A 27925-nucleotide genomic window follows, 5' to 3' on the forward strand; every position below is an offset into this window, starting at 1 on the left:
GCAAAAAATTTTAAATTTGCAGAGTCGACAACTGTCTCAACACTCCCTGCTTTTCAATAAGTTCAGATTCTGTCAGTTTGTATCCCCTAAAACCTTAAACTACAACTCAAGTTATTACAGCCTCTGTATGTATGTATGTATGTATGTATGTATGTATGTATGTATGTATGTATGTGTGTGTGTGTGTAGGAAACGTGCTTGACGTCACAGATTCATGTATATGCAAATAGTTCACCTCTGAGCGAACCTGCCATCTCAGGCTAGTCACGGTCACGTGACTACAAAGTGTGTCAAGCCGTCACCTGCCACAACAGACCAGTAGCTATATTAATAGCACGGACTACTTTTCAAGTGTGATACAGAGGACGTTGAACTAGTGCCTATAATAGATTAAATCAGGGGGCCATGCCCATCACGCTTAAAGGCGGCGTCCCATGGAACTGGGCTACACCATTGGAGCTTGTGACAGTACTCGAGACGCATCGGTAATAAGCCATCAAGAACAACGCGCAAACATTTAGTGCAAAGTGGCATTTTGCATTTTCGTTCTTTTCTATCGACTACAACTCAAAATTCCACTTCTTATTATAGCCCGCAATGTGTAAACTATTGTTAAATTATCTCCACAGTGTAAATGTAAGCAATAAACACTAGCTATGCATACAAATTAAAGTTTTAATAACAGGCTGGTAAACAAAGAATATTTTGCTTTTACAAAAAGCTGTAGCCGATACTAAGAAATAAAACATCGAAACAGCATCTGTATTTCTAAAAAATAAAACTAAAAACTGTATATATAAATACCTGAATTATGTCTAAAACAATGTTGCTTGCGTACATACATACATACATACATGCATGCATACATAATATATATATATATATATATATATTATATATAATATATATATATATATATATATACATATATACACACACACATATATATATATATATATATATTATATATATATATATATATATTATATATATATATATATATATATATATATATATATATATATATATATATATATATATAATCTAGTAAACTTTTGAGATAATCTCTTGATCGGTTGAGAATACCTGAATACTAGTAAAGTTCAATATCAACAACAACTTAACACCGAGGAAAGAGTTGCCTCTTTACGTGACAATATCAGTCTGAGGAATCATCTTTTAAGCTTGACTGGACTACCTCAAAGATAGTACCCAGGTACTTATCTTTAATAATGTGTCATCATTGGCTTCCATAAATCATAGACCCTCCAAAAAACTGTGCATTAATTAGTTTAGCGACATGATCTCTCAGTTCACAAAGCAATTTTTGAGGACACTTCGAAAGCAGCTTCAGCTGGTACATTGGAAAGAGAGTGACTGCTTTTGACAACGATATTGTCTCTATTGATTTTGGAAGGACCATTGTTGCCAGTGCTGGCACATTAGTATCTTCGTCTTTTCAAGGAATTATAATTATTTCGTCAACCTGGTTCACTCTTTTCCTTAGTCTGTCTTATCATAGAATCTAAATAGTGTGAATTTGATTATTTGATGTCTCGTGCACACAAAAGTCCATTTAAATAACTAAATGTCCGGAATAAATTAGTGTCTGGTAATTGCATGCATGATATATCTGTATCAAAATCGAAAGATTTTCCCAAAGTCACAGTAAAGTTGAAGATAGGGGAGGGTAACGTTCACAAATTGCTAACGGGGAGGTTCAAATTTGAGAAAAAAATTGGAAGGGCAACATTTCAAACTATGGACTTGCTACGATTTCCCCCGACCCACCCCTTCATAATAAATGAAAGCTTCCTTAATTTTGTGTGTGATTTGTGATAACCCCAGGGTTGATACAGTCATGACAACGCATTGCTGAATTAGGCTGCATTCACAAATACCTCTGAAGGGAGCTATTTGACAAAAAGTTCTCTGATGTTTTCAAATGCCCTATGACAAACATAAAAAGTATTCATTACCCCCTTTCTGACTTGCTATAATTTTGAAATCCCCCTCAATGTAAAACTGGTCTGACATTGAAATTACAGAAATTTTTCGGCGTGTTTTTTGTCGTTGCAGGGAAGGAGGATTCTATTTTGACATATTTCTCTGACAGGAAAACTTCATCTTGTAAAACAGAGAAACAACAAGCGCATAAAAGGTTTGGAAAAGGGATGACTTCCCTCACCCGTCAGAAAAAATGAAATATTTAACATAATTGTATGAAAGGGGCATTAGCTGTACCTTTTGGCCAATTTTCGGTACAATTTGTTCAGTGTATCAATTGCAGTTTTTTGTTCTACTCCCCACAGCATACTAGAATAAGAAAATTATGTTTATTAAAATATTCTGCAAATGTGTAAAGACCGTATTCATTGTTATTGATGACAAATGAATTTTAGTCCATACCTAAATTCATTTAAACAATAACAATACTGACCGTATACATATGACTGTTTCGATAAGCTAAAACTGGACTTTTCATCACACATCTTCTCTGCTAGAGAATACTGCAAGTTTTGGATTTGTTGTTGCATAAATCCTAAATACTGTGCATTAAACAAGTGGCTCTCTGTAATCTTTGTATACTGCTCTATGAAAACGAAATTAATGTTTCTGTTGACACACAGAAGAAAGAGGATGGAGCAGTTCCATTGTGATTAACGATGATACACACAGAGAATTTTTTCATAACTTATCATTTTTTTACTAATTTGTGAAGAGATAACCCAACACATATTTCATATCAATCAGAGACAGTTTCTTTTCAAGTGCCCTATACGTCCCCAAATATGTTCGAATCCCTCGACATACACTTGATATTTTCAAATTCCCCTGTTGTATTCTCCCCCCTGAAGTAATTGTGAATGCAGCCTAGCTTTACACAAACTGAAAGGTCTACTAATAGGCCTATCACAGCGCCGAACAAAATCGTATCTATCCGCGTCACGAACATTTAACTACGCGCTACGTGGTCCTAGCTCATTTTTAAATTTGTTCATGGACATGTTAGTTGGCGAGAAGCGTGTGTCTGTTGTCTCCAAGAGAGTCATGCCGGTTGAAACAGCCTTGTCGGAAAAGCGTGGTAGGATGCATCAATTGTCTATCAATGCATCGTTCAAAAAGTGATCGTACGCCAGCACTATTTCTCTTTACTTTTAGTCTCTGGACACTGCATGTATAAAATTCTAGTACAACGCGTAACTCATAACAGCGACTCTGCAGTCGCATTCCTTTGTACGAGAACCATGGTAATGAACGAGGTTATGGAGTACAGCGAAAACACAACATTCATGGTTGAAAGACAGGTAATGCCAGTCATCTTTCTCATCAGTAAGAGATTGACTCTACCACATATCACAAAATTCAGCTACTTTTAAATTGTCAGTTATTTAAATCTCAGAACAACATTTGTTCTCGAGTTCACAAGCTCTTGTTCATGACAAGCTCAGGATTTGTAATAAAGCACAGTACATGCCAAAGTGAGTGTCTTTTGTATCTGTATTTGTTTTCGAAATCGGGGAAAAATCTATATCTACATTTATCTTTTCTATGCCATAGTAAGCTCTCGTTTTTGCCGGTCTAAAACACGTCATGATCTCCCTAACTCAGTGGTGTGCATGCCGGTACTATGAATTCTAAGTTGGAATATAAGCTTAAGATATCCTTGCGCTAGGCTACTGGGCCTGGTTTGTATTTTCTGCGGCAAGTCTTACTGAGAAATTTAAGTCTAACAGTGTTTCGTAGTATCGTCGCTGGTACCATCATAAGGTAAGTCAAAGCGTTTTGATGAAATCTTAGACGACACAGGCCACGTATCACCACACGTAACATCATGTTTTTGTGAGCACGGCTAGATTTGGCGGGACAACAAAATCATAAATCACGTGTAAGCCTATTTTTAACCACCACATTCTATTTTCTTCTCAGAAACGTATCAACATTCATTGAAGAGCTGCAACTTTTTGCATTATCTCATAATTTTCTTTCCAACAAACAATATGCACATACCTCAAGTCTCTAATTACTAAATTAGCAAGCTCAAGCTTTGCTTAAATCAGCGATTATGTAGAATATGCAGTGTTCAATGTTGACCAACTGATTCTAGTTCCGACAAAAATTCATTTTTCAACAATGAAATTGAGAAATGAGACAGGTCCTGGTGACAAACTGAACACTAGGCAATCCGTTATGATTTTGTCGTTTAAAAAAGAAACTTCCGCGGACAGATCAAAAATGGAGCTTTACGCAATCAGTACTCTAATGAACGAGATGCAATGTCAATAATATATCTTCATGGATAAAAGTTAGTGATTAGATATGACAAGAAACTTGTCATTTTTATTTTCTGCTACTTTGTTTGGAGTGTTATGTCTTTGGCAAATCATAGATTGCCTACATTCCAACTCTGTTCATGGCAAAATCAGTCTAATCATCGTTGCGTACAGTAGAGAGAAATTTGAAAGGACAATGACACTGTTCTTTGATAGTGTCTGCCCGCGCATTTTGTCCTTCTCTTGAACTGAAATTAATGAAAGAGTGGAAAGCTATGACGCTAACCATGCTTATGTGTCAAAGGGATAAAGGAGGACACGACATAATGTCTGGTATTTGCCAATGAGACCGGATGATCGTTGCTTAGCAAACTCTTGACTATACAGGTTATGGATTATTAGAATCAGGTTACAATTTAACATTCGTCGTATACTTAGACATCATTTGGTCCACGAGTCAATTACTTTCCATGGTTGATTAAGGTCTTGGAAGAGAGACCATGTGAATAAAACAACAGCGTCTTAAAACCAAAAGTATCTTTATGGATCGTATCGTAAGCTATTATAGTAAGCTGCAATCTCTGAAAAATATCATCGCCCTTTCTATTCATGCAAAGTGACATAATTTGTATGCATTATTCATGCAAAGTGACATAATTTGTATGCATTATCTAATCAAACATTGAAGGGACGTTGAACTAAATCCTATATACCTTTCTCGTAAATCTTTGCTATGCAGCTACAAGGCATATTCAAAACTTAATATCGTGAAACAATGAAAGTCTTGCAGATATCTGAGAGCGTCAAAATCTCGATATTTCTTTTTATATGCAATAGATATGCAACTTCCTCTACATATAAAATTTAATATCTATGTACTGTTTTAGCAATTCGAGGTGAGCTGGTTAACATTGTGCGTGCAGCTAAAGGATTTTCGAAAAAAGTTACTCCTTCAGCAAAGTATTTCCTCTGCAGTAGGGTTTATATACGTGTACAGTTAACTTCCAGCTATCAAGCGGGAGGGGATTCGAATGGGGAATACAAGGGGGGGGGGAAATCACTCATCTGGCGCTATCTCGCATTGCTAAGTCTGAGAGGTACCTACATGCATGGAATCGTGCTGACGTTCGCATAGCTCAACAAGAACATTGGGAATTTATAGTGTAAACTGAAAATGCGAAAATTAAGTAAAATAAGCCAGCTCGAGCACGTTTCAATCGCTAGCTACTGCCAGGATGGAAATGGCCTAGTCAACAAACAGTGCGGGACGAGTGGGAGTCAACATGTCTATGACGTGGAGGAGGATAATTCCGAGCAGCTGTATGGTCTTGTGTGGTCTTTGGGTCGTCAGAAGATTTCAGACATCCCAATCGATTCCTCCTCCTTTCTCATTCTCTCAACTTTTATCCTTATTCTCTCCCATTGTTTATACACGTACGTTTTCGTCAGCCATATTCTATGAATACTTAATTGGTGTGGGTGTGGCTGCAGCTTCGTTTATCACTAACATGGAGAAATGTTGTATGTATATGTGTGTGTGTGTGTGTGTGTGTGTGTGTGTGTGTGTGTTTGCGCGCGCGCGCGCGCGTGTGTGAATTAGAGTTTCTAGCTGGAATTTTGACTTGCCCACAGCCCCTATCCATAGTCAGATTGACCTCAGCTAATGGAGTGACCTCACTCCACGAAAGAAGTAAATGCTAGGGCACAATCACTCCTGAGTAGCAAAGAAGTAAATTCAATTATAACAATAATGAAATCTTCTTCTATTGTTGTTTTGGGAAGACAGTATCAATTTAGTCGTGTTTGAAAGTAAATATAATTAGTTGTTTGCCAAAAAAATTGTCTTTCAAAGGGAAATTACAGAAAGTGTCGAAATTTAAGCGAAATGATCCGTAATCTACAGTTTAAAAGTGTTGATTAGCAGAACTTTCTACCAAAATAGGTTTATCGCGAGTAATACATTTAGCGTTTAAAAGTTTTTGGCATGTTGATGACATGCCAAGAGGTATGATTTTTTGAAGACGGTGGAATGATAAAAATAATATCATCGTCTACAACTAATTTGGGTGTACGCTATTCCACGTGCAGAAAGAACCGAATTAGACCTTATTGGCCTCAATAGAGCAGATTTGCTTCCTCAGCTAGCCATGTATTTCACTCTATTTGGGGTAGTTGCAATATGCTGCGCGCACGATGTTACTGGATCTGACAAAGTAGAAATTTCTAAGAGAATGAAGAACCCGAACTTTGTAGAGATATTTTCGAAAACAAAAAGACTTTCAACTTACAATGGAGTTGCTTGGACATATGTATTGCCGTTATCGTTATTGTGACAGCGATAAATTAAATATATATTTTACATCAGTCCGGTTATGTCTCAATAGAGCATTGTACAATTGACCAATCAACGAACCCCAGTCGCCAACCTCATGAATAATTAACCGTGTAAACCTAGGCTTATAGATTGCAACTGTTCCGAAACATTTCGGTTAGATTTCACCCTTTATTATTAGCACTCGGTGTTTTTAGATGTAAACGTTACGCACGTGGTTCATTACGGTCGAGATGGTGACCGGCACAGGTGGTCAGTACAAGTTTAGCTTATCAAATACAACTCACGAATCAAAAATGGGCTCTTCAGTTTACTCATACATGGACAATGAGCATACAACGACGATGGACAGGCAAACATTAAACAAATTAGGAAAATAAATATACAGCTGCTTTGCAGTAAAACAATGAAAACTTCAAGCATCCTCAGAGTGCCATGTACAAACACTTGAAACTTCTCTATAAGATTATACGTACTCCAGTGTTTTCCTCCGATTTTGATTGAAAGGGGCAGTTTCTCCCCCATTCATCACAATTAAGGGGACAGACTTGACATTTTAGGGGCAGTCACTTTTGATGTTGATTTTGCCGTCAGGAAGAAGCACCTCCCCGATATCATTACGATAGTTACCAAGTTCAGATGCGTCGTCTATGTCTCATGAAGCACACCTACTATCATCGACATCATGATGTTTGCCAGCTTGTGATGTGTTCAGTTGCCCTCCATCTTCTATCGATTTGTTTCCCACAAGTTTCCCCGACTCAGAATTTGACTTATTTGTTCCCACGGACACGATTTAATCCGAATTGGGGGTGTAAATCCATGAAAATATGTGCCGGTCACCTTGCGCCGATCAAAGGATTGTGTTGCATCGTGATCAAGATCGATCGTCACTACAGCGTATGCGTGCCTAAACAGAGCTAGAATTTTCCATAATTCCATCATTGATATAGTGTTTCAAGTTCAACTTTACCGCTATCATAACATGAACATAAAATTGCGCTAGTATCCATGGAGATGGAACCACAACTAGGTCACTGACTGTTTATTTGATCCGTACGCTCGATCCACGTCATGCACACCTCACAAAAGCTGAATAACAGGCGATATTTTATATTTTGTCTTTTCCGCATATTATGAGTAGAAACTACAGCAAATCCACAGTTCGCTGGGGTCACCCTCATATATCGGTATATGTGGACCCCGTGGACGTCTTTGCTTCATGTGTTTTATGTGCGATTTCCGCGCTGTCAGTAACTTTTTCAGGGCAGACAATGGCTCGAAATGCGCAATTTTCGCAATCGCGCAGTCGGGAGAAAACCCTGCTTACTCATATTTTTTCACATATTCATGCATCAAATATTTTCGTATGTTTATACATCTTTACAAACAAAATGATAATCAATCTTACTCTAAAGGCGTAATCACGTTTACAGTCGTACAAACGTCTATTAAATTCTTAGTGTTAGTCAATCAAATGCTTGCATTTTCATTTTTTGAATATGATAATTGCAGGGATGTTACACGTGACTCGGCGTAGTTTGTCTTAAATTAATTTGTGATTATATTTATGCAAATGTCAAAACATTTAACAAGTATTCATACATTTGCAGGTTTTAATTTACATCAGCTACTGATATTATCTAAAATGACATCGAAAATGAAATACTTGATTTGTCGCGTCAAGTTGCTTTATAAAAATATGGCTGCAAGCTTACAGGGGTTGCTAATACCTGCCCAGTGGTCGTCATCTCTCTGCCCATTTATCGGAAACGGCAGCACTCATCAGCCTAAAGTGTACATGTACTTTAGGTCAATGATCATTTTTTTCTGAGATATTAATGTTATGGCTCCAAAACATGAAAGTGAGCTCAATCAATAAAGGAATTATAGAAAAATAAACGCCGAATCTACAGAAGAAAGAATTTTTTGATTTTGCCAAAATATTCCTTCTTGGTCGCGCATCTTAGTTTTGTTTTAGGAAACTCCAAGTTGATCTACTGAATGACTGACAAATTTGCAAAACTTGTAAATAATGGTAAAAAATAAACTTAGGGAGTGATCGCTCTATGACTTTGAAATTTTGTTAATATTTCTTTTGTGATGTTGCAGATTTTAGTTTGCTGAAACCAAGTTGATGACATAGGCAAATGAACTAACATCATAGTGGTAAAATAATGGTTGAAATTCTAAAATAAGAAGTATCTTCTCTGTAGTGCTAATTTCATATGAGAAGCTGTCTTTGCAAACAATATGTTTTAATTTCTTCTTTTTGTGTCCACAAAATTCGCTTTGACCCTAAAGCCCCGTAGCTCAAAACAGTAATCCCTTCCCAAACAGTGGTTCAAACCTCATGACCCCCATTCTAATTAACACTTGTTCGCTATTGAAAGGTTCGAATACATTACTTTTGTATACCGTAAACATGTGTGACAAGATAATCTCACAATACCGAACTTTAATAATCGGCTGCGTATAGGTGTACCAATGAGCACATAAAGCCATAGAATGATCATTGTATGTAATCTGAAATGTTCTGAGAAAAATGATGTATCATACTCATATCTGTATAGTACATAAATTTAATTGAAGTTAAGTATTCACAAAAAAATTGTAAACTCAAACATGTTTCTTTGAATCAACTGAATTGAGGTCCACTTGACCCATTTAAGTATTGATACTAATGCAAATGACACTAGCATACTGAACGTCATACTAAATTTGAAATGAAATATGACAAAATAAAGATTTCTGAAATACAAGTGTGACCATGTGTTCAAACAACAAAGTGAAAGCGGGAATGTTAGTTAACATATGTGACTTCATATAAAAATAGCGTCAATAACACATTTGGTTACATGTGGCAAGCCAGAGTGAGTGTATACACGACCTTGCGATATTTGTAGTCTCGTGCATTTGAACAAATTTTAAGGCACTTCTATAGAAGTACTAAATGCTTGGCAACTGTTGCAACCGTTGATAACACGCACTTACACAACACCATGCAACCTAGTGCATCTTAAGGGAGCCTTCAGAAATTGCAGGGGGGTGGGCCGGGGGAATTTGGGAGGGTAACTTTTTAGAAAACAGTTCAAGGGGATGGTCACTTTTCAATTACCTATCTTGGGGCAGGGTCATTTTTGACAGAAGCTGATCATGATTTTATGGCCCAAAACTTTGATTGTCCGTGTGATATTTCCTGAATAGGAAATCACCAACAAAATACGTACACATTATCCATAAGTTCCACAACCAAAGAAGATGCAGTGGTATCCTACATTAAACACCTTTGAAAGTTAAAACTTATAAAAGACAAGAGACAAAAATATGCAACAGGTGGAAAAGTGTACATCAATTATCAAATGTACATAAATGCAAACATACTGTCAGTTTTATATTGGAACAAATTGTGCATAGTTCTCTCATAAAACACCATGTACAGTAAATCAACTTATCAGTGAAATTCCAAAATCAAATTTCTTGCACAACCATGGAATTATAACCACTCTAGTTAATAAAAGCATAAATATAAATAATCAAGCGCATATAACTGCACAGATTTACCTAGTTTTGTATTGGAAAAAAAATATTCATAGTTTCATCATAGACCACCATGCATAGTGAATCAACATTTCGGTAAAATTTCAAAATCAAATTTCTTGCACAACATTTGACTTGTAACCACTCTAGTCTAATCAAGAAAAATAATGTGAATAATCAAGCGTACATAAATGCACAGATTTATTAGCTCTGCTGTCAGCGACGCGGAGCTTATCAAATAGGTTGATTTTCCGTCGTCGTCCGTCATCCGTCGTCGTCCGTTGTCGTCGTCCGTCAACATTGCCTTCTCCTCTGAAACCGCAAGTCCAATTGCTTTGAAATTTTAAATGCAGTTCACTTGGTGACCTCACTAAGTTTGTTCAAATCGTGGTAAAATTTTCATATTTGTATTTTTGGGGCATTTTTGGTGTTTTCGGTAAAAAAATATTCTTCTCTGAAACCGCTTGTTCGATTTCTTTGAAATTTAATGTGCAGTTTACTTAGGGTGACTTCAGTCAGATTGTTCAAATCGGGTGTGAAATTTGCATGTTTGTATTTTTAAGGCAATTTTTGTCATTTTTGGTAAAAATATCTTTAAAAAACTTCTTCTTCAAAACTGCCAGTCAAATAGCTTTGATATTTGGTACATATGTCCCTAGGGATGATCTATTTCAGATTTGTTCAAATTGTGCAGAAATATGCTAATTTGCATTTTTAAGGCAATTTTTGCCATTTTTAGTCAAAAAATGTATTTCTCAAAAAGTACTGGTCTGATAGTTTTGAAATTTGGTATACAGGTTTCTATAGATGTACTTAGTAATATATATTGAATATTTCTGATGAAATCTGTAATTTTGTATTTTGGGGCAATTTTTGCCATTTTTGGTCAAAAAATGTGTATTTCCAAAACTACTTATCTGATAGCTTTGAAATTTGGTATAGAGGTTCCTACACATGAACTAAATGATATTTATTGAAATTATGATGAAATTTGCAATTTTGTATTTTTGGGGCAATTTTTGCCATTTTTGGTCAAAAATGGGTATTTCCAAAACTGCTCATCTGATAGCTTTTATACAGGTTCCTACAGAACACCTTAATAATATTTATTGAAATTATGATGAAATCTGCAATTTTGAATTTTTAGGGCAATTTTTCCAATTTTTGGTCAAAAATGTGTTTCTCAAAAAGTACTGGTCTGATAGCTTTGAAATTTGGTATACAGGTTCCTACAGACGAACTCAATGATATTTATTGAAATTATAATGAAATTTGCAATTTTGTATTTTTGGGCCATTTTTGCCATTTTTGGTCAAAATATGTGTTCTCAAAAAGTTCTGGTCTGTTAGCTTTGAAATTTGGTATACTGGTTTTTACAGATGAGCTTAGAGTAATATATATTGATATTTCTGATGAAATCTGTAATTTTGTATTTTTGGGGCAATTTTAGCCATTTTGGTCAAAAAAGTGTATTTCCAAAACTACTCATCTGATAGCTTTGAAATTTGGTATACAGGCTCTCTAGATGAACTAAATGATATTTATTGAAATTATGATGAAATCTGGAATTTTGAATTTTTGGGGCATTTTTTCCCATTTTGGTCAAAAAATGTGTTTCTCAAAAAGTACTGGTCTAACAGCTTTGAAATTTGGTATACAGGTTTCTATAGATGAACTAAATTTGATCTTTTGAAATTATGATGAAATCTGCAATTTTTATTTTTGGGGGCAATTATTGCCATTTTTGGTCAGAAAATTTTGTTCTCAAAAAACTACTCATCAGATAGCTTTGGTTGACATGTTCTTAGGGATGATCCGCTGTGATAAATTCAAAGTATGATGAAATCTTCAATTGTGCATTTTTGCAGCTATTTTTGCCACTTTTTTCTGGCCACTGCATTAAGCTATCAAAGATTTTGACCTCCTTCATCAACATGTGTCAAAAATAGTTATTCTCTATAAAACACAGCAGAGCCATATCGGCCACTAGGTCGCTTGTCTGATTTTGTACTGAAAAATAATTATTCATAGTTTCATCGTAGACCGTCCTGCATGGTGAATCGACATTTCGGTGGCATTCCAAAATCAAATTTCTTGCACAACCGTGGACTTGTAACCACTCTATTCTAATCTAGAACATTAATATCAATAATCAAGAGTACACAAATGCAAAGATTTACCTATTTTTGTATTGGAAAAAACTATTCATAATTTCATCAGAGACACCATTGATAGTGAACCAACTTTTTAGATGAAATTTAGAAATCAATTACTTGCACACAAATGCATATTTACTTCCCAATTCAAGCATGGTACATTTAAATACATTATCAAACATATATAATATACAGATACAGCATGTTTTGTGGGGGAAAATTGTCAATAATTTGCCTGATAGACTCCATATATTATGATTTGATATTTTTGGATGAAGCACTAAATCAGTTATCTTGCCTTCTTATAGTTGCACAAATATGGTGAAACTCCCTCAAATGTATGAAAAACCATATCTCTTCAAAATTCTTACGTGATAAATTGCGACTGTCCCTCCAAAAACACCAGCTCCCCCTATGTAATTTGTCCCTAACATAACATTGAACCAATTGTTATGTAAATTAGCTGATAGTGTTTCAGTTATTCCTGGGGAGAATACCGCAGTGGTTTGGGCGGGGGTAGGGTCAAGTTTTAGAATGTCGGACAAGGGGGGAGGGTCACATTTTAGACAGGAGGATAGAGGGGAGGGTCACATTTTACGGTACAGGTCTGTGCGAAATTCCCCTGGCCCACCCCCATTGTAATTACTGAAGGCTCCCTTATAGTGATACAATATACCATACCAAAGTAAAAGCTTCCTCTTCTAATATTGTATTGCATTCAAATTTAATGTTGTTCTCTCTACTGTCTGTCCATAGTTGCACAATCTATACTGTAGGGGAGGTTTCCTCGTTTATACATTTCCCATGATACTTGAGGTTGAAGGAATTGCAACGCAATGTCTGGAAGATATCGGTTTGAAAGACAACATGGGGAAAATATATAATCATGGATTTATTACATATACTTTGTATTTTAAAGATATTTTACATGAAATAGTCTAGTGTCTCATGTTTGATAAAACTTATTATTACACACCACATGCTCATTCCGTGTCGCGATTCGCCAGAATACGTCACGTGACGATAAAATAGATACGTCTGGTCCCCACCGGATCGACAAAAGTGACGCCAGAGTGTATTTTTGGAAAGCATTTCCCTAGGGAAAAAGTTCTGACCAAAGTTGGAAAAGTGCCCGCGGTCCTGTGACCGTAGTGTCGTCTGCGGCTTTGCAACAATGGCGGGTGACTATAGAAAGTGGTGTGCGTCCGGGATTAAAGCGACGACACTACCCTCGGGGTAATATACGGGCACTATAGCCCGAATAAAGACCAGGTTATGGGTGTTTTATAACACACCACCCGCTCATGTTGTATTATGTAACAGTTATAATTTTTATTATAACACACCACATGTTCATTCCGTGTGGCGATTCGCCAGAATACGTCACGTGACGAGAAAATAGATACGTAGTCCCCATCGGATTGACAAACGGTTCCTCCAAACAATTTTTCATTAGGTATTTATATATTTTTTGGAAGAACTCAGTACAAAAAACAATACTAACATTTATATGGTTCATTATTCATGATTCGAAACAGAAAGGGAAACATTACCCCTACCCCTTATGTTACACACGGATATATGGCATACCGCGTAATAAGAAAACAAGCTCATGCATCCACTGCATCTCAAGACACATACTTTTAATGTTGTTTTTCTTGTTTATTGTACTGAGTTCTTCCAAAAAATATATAAATACCTTATGAAAAATTGTTTGGAGGAACGGGAACTTAATTATTAGGTGTGAAATTTAGCAAATTTACGATTTACGGTCAATGGCCGATATAAAGTCTAATCGACGTTCAAATATTAATTTATCCCTATTAAGTTATATATCAATGAAAAGGCCATGATCTTGGCTTTCTAAAAATGTAACGTTTATAGTATTTTATTGTTTCTGTTTCCGTCGAGCGGTGAATACGTGACCCCTACCCCATTGTTGAAATCCAAGATGGCGGCCAAGATGGCGGCCAAGATGGCGCCAAATGAACCCCTCGGGCATCATCAGTATTTCGATCATGACCACCATCCCTTGGGCAGGCAATAAATCGTGATATTGCCCTCGCTCTCATGTGTTATTATTTAGTTATCGCATTGTTTTCGCATAATTTTGTAAAAACAGTGTTTCCTATGTAAAACATGTAATTTTATCACTTTGAAATCCTGAATTTGTCAAGTTGAAAATAGTTCCCGCTCACTTTCAGTCAAGTGATGACTATGCAGCCCGTTACGTCATCAACGAGTTACCATTGAATCCTTTGGAGCGCGTGACGTTCGATTTAAGAGGCATGTAAAAATTCACAATTTTTTGAGGTCAAGCATGAGAGGTCATCGGATATTCCCTATCGAAATTGATACCGGAAAGTGGGACAATTTATAAAAGTGTCTCCATCGTTCCCGTGATCATAGGACATTGCGAGTGCACTCCTTTGTTCATCCAATATTTATTGATAGTGTACACTTCATGCCACACAAGGTCAGATGGATATTAAACTCAAAATGAACATCGCTTTCACTATATAGGAATGTCTGGTGTTCACAAAATCGACGCCATGATAGAGATGGCAGAATAATTTGGTACTTCGCAGTAATTCACAACAAACCTCTTTAAGCAAACCTGATTGAGAGTGGGACAGTACAGTCAGATAATGCCCACTGAGTTTACCGAGAAACTTCTTGGTAAAATCAACAGGTTTTCGGCACTGCATGCTGTTTTGTCACGTGACTAATTTTTATCACTACAATATATTGTTGAATACCTTGAAGTGCGTCACAAATTGGTTTATGCTATAGCTTTACCTGTCAGTGGCTGTGTTTACACAATGCCACCAATCGAGCTACTGCAGCCAGATCATACGGAAAGGCTGAGCTGAATTACACAACTTGCTTCATAATTACCTACCAATTTATCAAAGTGTCAATATCATATGTCTGAACTTGCAGGGTGATCAGCTTCTTTGCTGTTCAGTTAATTGTATGTTCGTAATTAGCTAATCAATACGGCCAATAAGTGTACGCTGATACTTCTTGTTTTGAAAAGCTAATTGAATTGTAAAACGTGGAATCATCCTCTATACGTACTACACAATAAAGATCTTAGGTACGTAGAATTTCATCAAACTTTATGGAGTAGAAAACAATTATTTACAAGCAGAACAAGAGCACTGTATAGCTGAAAAGTACACTTACTAACTTTCTCTCTCCATATGTAGCGAAAACGACCAAAACAAACAGTATATCTTTTACTTTTTGACCTTTTTCCAAATAATTGATATTTGTATCTACTAAGATATCGTACACTGCCGGTTTTGTTCACTCTGCTTTTGTTTGTGAAGATGAACTACAGACATGGTTATAACTTACAAAACTCAAATAGGGGATTCATGAATGATTAACTTGGTTCTCCTGTATGTTACACATGTAGGAATTGTTGACAAATTTTGGCGAGAGTGTTTCAATATTGTCTTTGACAGTATGATAAAGGTTAAGTTTTAGGGCAAATGAACTTACAAAAGCGAGCTCGCTGTTCCAGTTTTAAGTTTTCAACAGTCATACGTGGGGTCACCATAGTTACAACAGCTGCCCTGGATCAAAAGAAAGGGTATGAAATAACGAGCAAGGAGGGCGCCCCTGTAACAGCTTAAGGCAGTCTCAACGTGATGACCCTGACTTTAGATATGCTCACACTCTTTCCGTGAAATAACACGGAGTAGTGTTGGATGTTTAATGGTTACTTTCGACATTCTTTAGCGGTACATGTTACATTGTGAATTATGTGATAGCTACCGTTACTACGGTAATAAGTATGTCCTGGTATGCCTAAGGCAACCCTTTTCTTGAAATATCAGTTGATGAAGAAAATAAAAATTGAGCATCTTTACTTTAATTTCAAGTGATAGAAATAATGTAGCATTACGTTAAATGGAGATTTGCTTAAATGAAATGGCAAAAGGTGACCACCTACAGGTTTAGAAGTGAACCAATTGTCAACGATTGTAACTTTACACTATTTGCAGTAAGATCAATGACAACTCTATAGCGCTTCAAAACATCAAGCCCCATAATCAAATCATTAGCGAGAGTATCAACTAGTCAACATACAGAACGTACACGTTTACATAAGCAGGTGTCTTCGAAAACCCAGCAATATTCGATTTTCCCTTCCACGCTGTTTGTACACAACTATTTCTTGATGTCAAAATCAGACATTTCCGTATACCAGGAATTACAAAAAAATCTAACAATCACGTATAGGAGCTACTGTAATATGAACCCCTGTATCAATCAATCAAAGCTATGTAAAAAATTCTTCTGGGCCTATTTCATATCATACTTGACCCCCTGGACTTGACCTGCAAGCTTGGTACGAACATTGTATTCTGAAAATGACATAACTTTAACTTTAAGTTGACGTCCTACCTAATCACAAGTCCAAATATTGAGGTACAACGGCAATATTGCCGTACGCTAGGAGGATTATGTATACCACTGTCGCTACGCGAAGGCTACTTTACCCAGAAGAGTTCTCTCTACCGGTTGCATAGGCCTTCGCGTTGCGACTGTGGTTGCACCTGTGTGATGAGTATGCCGTTGTTGGAGGCAATCAAAGCAGCCAATAGCTGAATACTCGTACCATTCTCGTAGGGCTTAGACAGCTACACCAAGTCAATGGCATATATCATGTAAAGTAGGCAGTAAATATGTACCCCTTCACTTTGGCTTTGAACTGCAGATGTGGAATGTTATGATTCAACAGGCTGTCCAATAATTCACATAATGAATGCCCAAATTGGCTCATAATGGAATAGAGCACACTTATATACTACATTAAGAGTGATTGTTAATATGCTCTTCAAATGTTTTCTTTTATATTAATGCACATGTGTCTGCTATTTTTTCTTAGGAATTATAATTTAACATTTATCAAAATATCAGTGAAATTCATAATTTTGGAGTGTATCACATTGACAAATGAGGGAATACTGGAAACACAATGTGACACTGATCTCCACAACAATGTTATAGTGTCATTGTACAACGTATTGAGCAGTTCAATCTCTACATTCGGAGGAAATATGGGAAAGCATATTTAAAATGTGTTCCTGGTACAGATATAGAACTACATGTGTGTGCATGACCCCATTATTCACTGAATTTATTTTATTTCCGATAGATCTGTGTAGTCAGAGAACTGAAAATACCTGTGCTCATTGTACCTGTGCTCATTGCACTTATATCAAATCCAGTTTTACAAAATGTACTATGTGTTCCAGTAGACAATAAGAAGTTTTAGTCACGTTGCCCTGTTTGTAAGGAAATGTCAACAGAAAGGCTATGCCTATTCAAGCAATAATTTAAGCAAACAATTCAAAGTATGGCCACAGATTGAATGCTATAGTGTGAAATTATGGTGTTTTAACATTGACAATACTGTGTCATCTTTTGTGCCCGTTTCTTTGCATTATAAACATATAACAGAAAACAGCCTAGATAATAGAGGACAGACTGATCCTGATTTGACACAGAAGTGGCAAACACTATTTTATGATCAATCAAGTCTTCATATTCTGAAATGACATTTTGATTTCACCATATTTAACAAAGTTCAATCTGAATACGTGATCAACATGGCTAATTCACTGTATAAATTACCCACATTAAATTTCAACAAATGTCATATATTCTACCATCACAACACAAATGAACACTATCCATTCCAAAGAGAAGAGATACACAAAGAGTTTGGAATGAGCACTTAATAGAAAGTAAGAGGCAGTGAGCGAGTGATGTCATGTGAGCATAATTGTCTTTACAAACAATTTTTTTCTACTTTCAGTGCACCGACAACATGCCCAAAAATTTGTGACCCTCCCCCTTAGAGGAGCTCAAAAATTGTGACCCTCCCCCAAACAGAGGCTCAAAAATCTGTGACCCTCCACCAAATCCCCCGCCCCTACTTATTTACGTCCGGTCACTAGCACCGTTTATTACACCTCACTCATTCAGCGTGCACTGCCATTGGTTAAACACGACTCACGTGACATGTAAAGAACGTGATGATGCCCTCTGCGAATGTGATGATGCCCTCTGCGAACTTGATGATGCCCTCTGCATTTGATATTACAGGATGACGTCATTTTACTTACTGCGCATCCTTTCTGCGCAAAACAAATTGTCGTTCGCTTGTTGTACTTTGCAGTTGGCAACTTATGGCTGCGAAACGTCATGCAGAGCAGTCACCGGCACAGTTAGACGGTAATTTGATGCAAATAAACAGCAAACGAACGAAAATGGCAACAAGGAATGCAATTTTTTTTGTTCAGCGACTATGCAAGCAACAAATTTGGATACGCCACCGAGGAGATCGGCAAGCTTTAGCAGCAACCCTAGACTCGGCACTGACAACATTTTACGCTGAGGTCCGGACTCGGAAGGCGAACTGTACTCGAAGAAGTCTTTGTGTTTTTGTTTCTTTGCATGTTTGCTCGCTCTCATGTGTTATTATTTAATTATTTCTTACATAAAGATGTTACATACTGCCAGGTGTTGTCCCTTCTCCTAAGTCGAGTCTCTTCTCTTAAGGTGTTGTCCCTTCTCCTTTCCCAGTGCGTGTATCGGTAAAGACATTTCCTATATACAATCTGTACAGTGGTTATTACGTACAATTACCATCTCATCATTAGTATCCTAGTAATGACGTATTTATGGCCAAGGTTTATATCAATGGCCAACACAATAAACACCAGAACAATCATTTATTTGTTTGATTTCTCTCAGTCCGTATCGCTATATAATTCTGAACCGGATCATCGACCTTCATGCAGAATTGACTTCGGAGTGAATGACCTTTGTAACAGATGTACGGTTGCATTCGACGTCGATGAACTTCGTAGATTTGTTACGATGTCATCACTAAGATCCCCTTTCCTTGCTGTCGTATGCTTGTTCAACATTACATTTGCATATTCTTGAGTAAAAACTATACAGCAATTTTTCAGATGTTTTAATTTTTAAGTTTACGTGATATATTTTAATTTCCTAAGACACGTTAGTCATAAAACTACTGATACTTGTGACTTCAAAACGGTACCATGAAGTGCGCCCTATGAATCACTAAAAAACAAAGGATCAGATAATATATTTTGTTCTCTAAAGAAAGAGGGGGAGTCATCTTTTCTGATCAGCTACCTGCTTCCGTTGAGCTAATGTTTTCTTTTTATCACTCTTATGTCATAAACAGGAATGTGGTTCTCTGTTCATATACTTGCATATACTGTGACATTCCTGTCGTAAACGATAACTTCTGAATATGTTATCATTTTCTTCCACCAGGCAAGATTTGTGAAACAAGTGATAAGCTTACATTCTGTATGTAGCAACAATGCCCGGCTATTCAAAACATCTGTTCAGAAAGCCTTTAGAAGACAAGTATATCTGCGGAAAATGTACCCTGGTATTGAGAGATCCGGTTCAAACGTACTGTGGCCACAGATATTGCAGAGCATGTATCGAAGAGATATTAAGGTAAAATAAATAGATTATATCTCTTGCATAGCCAGAGTGTTTGAGGATGCGACAAGGAACGTGGCCTTCAAATATTTTACTGTCTGTGAGAAAATTCAACTACGTTCTTTCTCAACTGATGAGAATCAAACGATGCTTATTTGATTAATGCATAGATATGACATCGCCTGCTCAAAAAACATAACTGTTATAATGAGGTAACTCACTTTGAAAGTTAATCTTTGCTCACATATATTCTAACAATCTCAGATAAGAAATAGAAAAGGGATATTAACACTTTCGGATATGTAGATTCAAGTGCATTTCTTGGAGTTAATTGATGAATTAGCAAATTCAAATACATAATTAGATAATTTACACCAATCAACGGATTCAGACTCGTCCCTGCGGCATCAATTAATCTATTGAAAGGGAACAACTGAAGCAAAACACCACCATAAACCTATACGATAGTATAATGGCATAGTTTGATAAGATAGTTTTTTTTCTAAGTGCAAAGCAGTACCTCATAGAGTTTTTTTTTCTAAGTGCAAAGCAGTACCTCATAGATTGTCTCAGGCTCTAATTCAATGCTACACTCACTTCCGGCGACCGCCCGTGCTCCTTCTTTTCTGAAATGATTTGGTAAAAAAATGAAACAAGGGCTTTGTTGACTTGTCTTCGTATGCAAGCCGAGTGTTTCGATATTTTCGATAGCCTTCTCCTTTTTATCACCTAAACATGTTTACAGCTATTTACACCTAATCGATTCTGTGATTCACTCATGTCTGCACTGACTTATCAAAACTAGGCACAACTCATTGCACAGTGGCACAAACGTTGCCGTCAGTTTATTTCTTATTCCAATGTAACATGCCATAGCCGTACCGACCGATTTTTTGGGATTTGCTGGTCAGGTCTTGAAGCTTAAAAGCTTACTCGGACGTACCTCTACTTATTCGGTTTAAACCGCGAACAATGCACTGTAAACTAGGGCATACATATGGGCGAGTTGGAGGTATAAACATAATATATTTGAATACAATAATAGCGGATGAAGGAAACGGTTTAAGTTACAGGAAATTTAATAGACGAATGTTGACTATTGTTTTTGGATATCATTCCATGTAATTCATAATTGAAGCGAAGAAGTCCGTTCATTGTATTCGTGTGCATTTAAATGAAATCATATTAAGACCTGCATCTACAATAAAAGGCCGTTGCGTGCAAAAAATGAAAAGCCAAGTTAAGTAAGAAGTTGAGTTGACATAGATCGTCTCAATATCAAACGGGATTTACTTTGTCAGAGCAAGTAACCAGTGTGGCAAAAATTAGATGAATACGTTTGCCGTTTACAGAGCTCACTGCGATTGTTCAAACTTTAATCAAATTCAGTAACGCATGTGTTACGGAGTAAACTCAGTTCTTCACAACTTTCACAATTATTGTTCGAAGGTTAATGAACTCCAAGATATCAGAGGTGACATTAAAAGTTACAACAGTTGTACATTCATAAGAAACTTTGGCAAAAACAGATAGAGACGTTGTAATAAAACACCTATGCTAGCACCTGTCGACACACAATAAAATTAACCCATCTGAATCGTAATAATTTTAGAGTCTGATTTAAAATAAATTTATGCCTGCGGCCCGCAGGGGCAGTATCGCGTTACAACAATACAATTAGCAAACCAAACAAATCACACTCATTTTAATGTGAGATGTTTCCATGGCAACCATTCAGGAGTAAAAATTACCAGTTTTTCAAAGATTCCATCTGAAATCCAGAAATCAACAGAATGTGTTATATCAAAGGGCTATTTTGGGTTAGAAAGACCAAATATCCAGTGTAAAAATCCAGTTATCAACAGAAATATTATACCAAAGGGTTATTCGGGTTAGAAAGACAAAATATGATATCACTGCCCTCTAGAGGGTCTATGTTAAAACATAATTCACTGTTTTTTATTTATTTATGGATTTCTAAGTAACAACTTTTAACATTTGTTCTATAATAATAATAATAATAATAATAATAATAATATAATAATAATAATAATAATAATAATTGTGATTTCTTTGCCTTCATTCTAGAAAGAATAATAAAGATAATGTATATTTGGGCCATTTTGGTCAAAATTATGTTTTCCGTTAATTTTAGTGTGTTAGAATTAATTTTACATAGACCAGAAATAATTTTTCAAGCATTTTTAATTGTGTTTCATGCAGTCATCCCAAATAAGTGTTATATAGTATATTACTAACTTATTATGCATTTATCGAATTAAGTTTATGCCTTCAAATTAATTTTATGTGCTGAAATTAATTCTACTGGTATCCGAACCCAATCTTCCTTATCACCCAATGTACCATTATATTTATCACAAGCAGTAACAGTAGCGCACAGTTTTTTTGTTTTATCTAAAACATAATTCACTGGTACTTATTTATTTTATGGATTTATAATTAACGACGTATAATAATGTTCATTTTATTTGATTTCTTTGCCTCATTCCAAGAAGAATAATGAAAACAAATTATTTCTGATTGTTTAACTGCAGTAAAATTATGGCCATGTAGTGGTGCATTTTTTTTGTGTGACCTGGCGTGACCCCATAAACTATGATTCTGATGATTAGCTAGATCTCCCCTTTCCATGGCAGCAATGGCTAAATTTGAACATGGTCCCTGTATACCTGTAAACGTTTTTTTAAAACCCAGCAGGCTAAAACAATGGGAAATATTACAAGTTAATGTTTCATGTTTAATATTGCCCAGGGCTCGATATTAACTTTTCTTCCCTGGTAGTCCACTTGGGCAACCATATTCTGAAGTTGGTAGCCCGGTGACACTGGCTGGTAGCCCATGCATATTTTAGATCAGGGGTATCTTTTTTCGTTAACCAGACAAGAAAGGGCTATTTTACAAGGTTCTGCACATGAAGTGAATTTTCTAGTCTTTTCGATGTGTATACATGCACACCTTTAATGCCCAAGGAAACTGGTGTAATGGACGACAGTGAGACTCAAAAAGTTTTGTGACCTGTAAACAACCCGTTTCACTTTCACGGTTGTATGCAAATTTTGAAAGTCGCCATGACAACTGACAACAATATGGCCTTTCAGCAATGAGCCATACTGTAGCAGGGCTAGACTCTCACAGTCGCTGTGCCTTGTTTTGTGCGCGCCGCGATGGGCCCACATTCGAAGGCTGTGCAGCTGTGAGCACGCGCTGCCAGACACAGCGACTGTCGGTTTTGCAAGTATATGAATATTCATAAGGGTAGTGACGTCAAAAGAAAACCCATCTAACTGGGTGGAGAGAATATATACTAGTAGCTGGTAGACCTATACACGCGGTATGTTTTTATTTTTCATTTTAATTTTATTTGGCTATGCTACCTGTCATTTTTGTTTTGATTAACGGATGTGCGGAGTTCTATAAAGTACCCGGATCAGGCAGAAATCCGACCGGTCGCTTGCAAGAACGTCCAGACCCTGGGATTCGCGTCGCGTCTCTGAAGGGCGCGCGCGTGCGCGTGTTCCAACAGGGAAGAACGCGAATCGCAGGGTCTCTGCCAGACTATAGCAGGGCTAAAAATAGACCATGGCCTTCTGTTGGGAGGAGGCATAATTTCCGTGTCATTGTGATTGATACATTATTATCAAAATGCTACGAGAATGCGTTTTCATTGGCCATCGTTTCCTGTGCCTGTCATTCAGATATGGAAACTTTGTTGCAAAGTTCCACCGCACGGCCGGTCGTCTCCAGAACAAAGTCATACTATGGCAAATTTCTATGCCCAGCTGGGTTTGACTGCATTTATCTAGCTCGTCCCAAAGTGACGGACGCATCTTTCAACCTTTCAGCTTGGTGAAAAACGCATTTATTGATTCGCCAAAGGCCTGTGGACTCGCTTATTTTTGCACAAGTGCTACATGGACATAGGAAAAAGTTGTTGAATACTCACTGTTTCAGTGAATCCGCCATGATGAGAGTTTTCAAATCAAAAACTGTTGCCGAGCTCGAATACAAATGTCTTCTCATTAAATTACGTCATTGTTATACAAGAGTTAGCATTCCAAAGTCTGTCACCCTGAATTTTTCAAAGTTTGGAGAAGGCCGGCATTTCCATCTGAATAATTGAACGACGTGAAACGCAAAATTCCATCGCATATTATCTGGCAATATGTACAGTAGAAATACTGTATACTGTCGCTCCAGGTACTCCAAAAAATGGCCACAGGCGGCGTGAAATTTCTAGAATGATTTCCTAAACGTCCTACTTGTTACCTTAGGGACTCACTTGTGATGTCCTGAAAAGTATTCTCTGCAGTAATTCCAGTTTCTGTCAACATGCAAAGCTCAACAAGATTCTAGCACGAGACGTAGTGTACAGACTACACATTCACAGGCAGGTGAACTCAATTGCGCATGCTCATATTGGCAGACAAGACTGGCAAACGATTGCGCATGTGTGAAGGTATATTTGCAGCAAATACACTGGCATAGACTCTCCACAGTCGCTGTGCCTTGTTTTGTGCGCGCCCACGACTGCCACGATGGGCCTGCATTCGAACACCTCTTTTTCAGAATTCCCACAGCTTCAATGAACTATTAGATTTCTATATAATAAGTATAGCCCCTAAACTTGTAATAATAATGATAACAATAATAATAATAATAATAATAATAATAATAATAATGATAGTAATAATACAGTACACTTGTTAATCAGTCTAATATATCTCTGACAACAGAGCTCGAGATACAAACATGACAAATTACACTTAATCTAGAAATGTTGAAACACAGACACTGAAGACAAATGACAAAGGTGGAGACTATTTTATACAGAGATGAGTCTTAAAGAGTACGGCGAAAGAAAAGGGCATACTTGGAGTAAGGAAGGTTCAAGGGAAGTTTTGTAGTGAATCATCTGATTGACCATATCAGAAAATCGTGACTTTAGGGATTAGACAAGGGGGTCATTTCAGCCGCCCAGCCAATATGTCCATATCGTTAATCTACAATCCAGTATGGATGTATAGAAAGGGATCCAATATGATCTGTCGGAACAAACAGATACTGATCAGTCTAACAACATAACGCACACTTCTTATTTTTCATGAAAATGCCGGAGAATGCTGTACGTTAATAAAACGAGATTTATGTCCGAATACAGCGGGGGTATTGTCCGAGACTCGAATCGTCGGGGACAACGCCAAAGCGTACGATGTATTGCTATGAACACAACCTTATTTCAAGAAAATATTGCTTGAAGAAAGAATGATGAGTAGGCATTTAGCAAAAAGAGGTTGACGGCTCAGCGCACTCTTATTGTGTTCACGTTGCGGCTAGGGATAGTAACGGTCAGTCTGTAGGTAAGAGTATAAAAAAAAACTGTAGTCTGTGTAAGGGTAAATTCCAGACGATTGCTTTTTCTATACGTGCCTTCCGCGAAGTTAAACACGCTTTCAAAGATAGTAATTACCTCAGACAAATTTCGCTAAGTTTCGAGAATAGCATCAGCGCGAATTCTCTCATGTCGGTCCAGAACATACGGTAATGCGACCAGCTTAGAGTTTGTTTCATCCGAAAATTATTCCTGTTATTCCTTTGCAAAATATCTGTGTTACATAGTTGCATTTCCATCATGTAAGTTATTATTGTCGCAGGCTATGACGATATTGATTTTCATGACACGACTTTTGAAGAAGTTTAGCATGTGACCTAGAGAACTTGACCCTATTAGGTTGTAGTGAAAATTGTACAACTAAATACTTTCGTGTGTCGAAAGTTTCAGAGTTTGTTTGGGTCTAGATATACGAATACAAACACCATACTGGCGACAAAACTTAAACGCATGAAAAAAAGATTTGCCATTTGGATGTGTTTTATCAGACTTTAACTGATTTTCCGAAATTTTCAGGTAAGATGAATTCCGATCACAGGAAAAATGTCAGCCTTCATGTTGCTTGTTAACACTAAAAGATGACATGGAAGTGCGTTGTCAGGACTAACCAGATCATAAATTTCGTGCTTTTAGTCAAGAGATGGCAAAATCAGCTTGTGCACGTGATAAATGTTCATTAAAATTTGAATTTGAAGAGCTTATTTATTGTGAATGAAAAATAATAATCAGCCTTCTATGAAGTAAAATGAGTAAAGATTTTGTATAATGTATTTTTCATAGATTTCAAAAGTCCCTTGATGCGAGAGCTTTTACTGAAAGATTTTGTTACATCTTAACGCGGCTGACCAAGTTAACTTATTTTGAACACGACAAACTTGTACATCTGTATTTGTAATGATGTTTTATTATTTGTCTAAAATTTGGCGTTAAGATTCTTTATAGAAGATGGCATTATGTATATTAGTCCAAATTATGAAAATTAGCCTATATGAATTTGGAGAGATGTTTTTAACTTTTTGAGTAATTATAGTCAATAACACTGCTAGTCTGATAGCTTTCAAAGTTCATACGATTATTTAATTGTTGTTTGTGAAAATAGCTTAATGTTTAATTTAAGGGCGTCGAGTCGTTCTCAAACTCTGAGGCATGACACTCTGCAGCGACAGAGTTAGCCCCTTACCTCGTATGGATCCCCTAATGTAGTTTTGTTAAGTGCGATAACACAATTTAGGACTTGCTAAAACAGTGTAAACTTGATATGGCAGCGTAAAACCAACCTGTTTTCTAATCTTCAATCATTCACGTCATGACAAAACATTTTGTAATGTAATACAATATTACAAAAAAGATTGCGACTTTATATTCTTTAAGAAAGGGCATTATTTTGAGTTTCAATAATTTCTTAAATCCGTTAAATGATTTGGAAGAATCTTTACTCCAAACAACTTTTCCAACACAATTGAACAAGGTGAATCGTACTTGTCGCATTCTCTAGAACGAATCGTGTTGAAAGTGTGTGCGTTTGGAACATTTTTGTCGATACTATGGAACGAATTTACTTTTGTCTTCTTTAGCATCACTGATGCACCAAATTAATATAAGTTTCATGCCAGGGGAAGCACTCCTTCACGACGTTTACGATTTAGGGAACCTTCAGTAATTTAAGGGGGTGGACCAGAGGAATCGAAGGTAGGGCCGTTTTTATAAAAAATCACTATAACATTACCGATGCGTTTCAAGTAACGCAGTCAGGTAGAATTGCACAAGGAAATCACCGTTTCAGTATTAAACGGTAAATTTGAAGTATAGCGTATCATAATCTTTCGCTCTCTGTCAGTCAATCCCACTGTAAACCATTGCAACTTTTATAAGTATACTTGTGATGTCTCACCACATAGCAGCTGGGAAGGGTCAAGTTTTAGACAATGACATAGAGCGGAATATACATTTTAGAGAGTGGGAAGGGGTCACAGAACAGATTAGACCCGAATTTCCCGGGACCACCCCTGTAATTGCATGTATTAGAGCCTCCCTTAGGTTTACATTCGCTAATACAAAATAGTAGTTCACGATGGAAATAAATTTTCGCTTTAAATTAGGGAAACATACATATTGTGTGTAGAACAAGTGTTTCGATTTCGACTTTTCTTTCGACATAACACTTGTGCTCACAAACACTCAATATTGTTTGTCTTCTGTAAAGGTGCGAATTATCATGCGTGGACGTATAAATCCAGCAAATTCCATTCATATGGCAGGTTGCGCAATATGTATTGCATGAATTCACCTATAGGTTGAGCTCTCCCTATACGCAATATTTATGCATGCAAGCGTGAATGCGTTCATGGCGAAAGATCAGCCTGGTCTGAAGAAAAGTTCACGAGGCAACGGCGAGGATGTCACCATTTGAGAAGATCTAAAAATGGCAAAACTGATGAAGATGACATGACAACTGACACTAATATATTTTAGAGTTGAACCGGTGGCAATTTATAAAAGGAAAAACAAACAGAGTCTGTAACACTCAACTCGTATTGCTGTAACTGAATCATGTACCCTTTAAATACATGTGTAGAGATTATGATCGCACGGTGACAGTTCATAGATATATTTCCTACGAAAACGAAACCTAACCAAGGATATGCATAACCTTACCCAGACATAGAGGAACAAGTTAGAGTCTCTTTTACACGATCACTGCATG

The 27925-nt window shown here is 36.8% G+C and overlaps 1 protein-coding gene across 1 annotated transcript in view; it reads left to right on the forward strand.

Moving 5' to 3' along the window:
• The first annotated feature begins 3656 nt into the window (after positions 1-3656).
• LOC139114690 (TNF receptor-associated factor 2-like) overlaps positions 3657-27925 on the forward strand; it is a 90394-nt gene continuing 66125 nt past the window's right edge. Inside the window, exons 1-2 of the mRNA XM_070676560.1 lie at positions 3657-3771; positions 19635-19826. Coding sequence (XP_070532661.1) covers positions 19684-19826 — 143 coding nt within the window. The 5' untranslated portion in view covers positions 3657-3771; positions 19635-19683. The remainder of the gene's footprint in view (positions 3772-19634; positions 19827-27925) is intronic.

Source organism: Ptychodera flava, chromosome 16 (assembly GCF_041260155.1).
Source record: "Ptychodera flava strain L36383 chromosome 16, AS_Pfla_20210202, whole genome shotgun sequence".
Taxonomy (NCBI): Eukaryota; Metazoa; Hemichordata; class Enteropneusta; family Ptychoderidae; genus Ptychodera; species Ptychodera flava.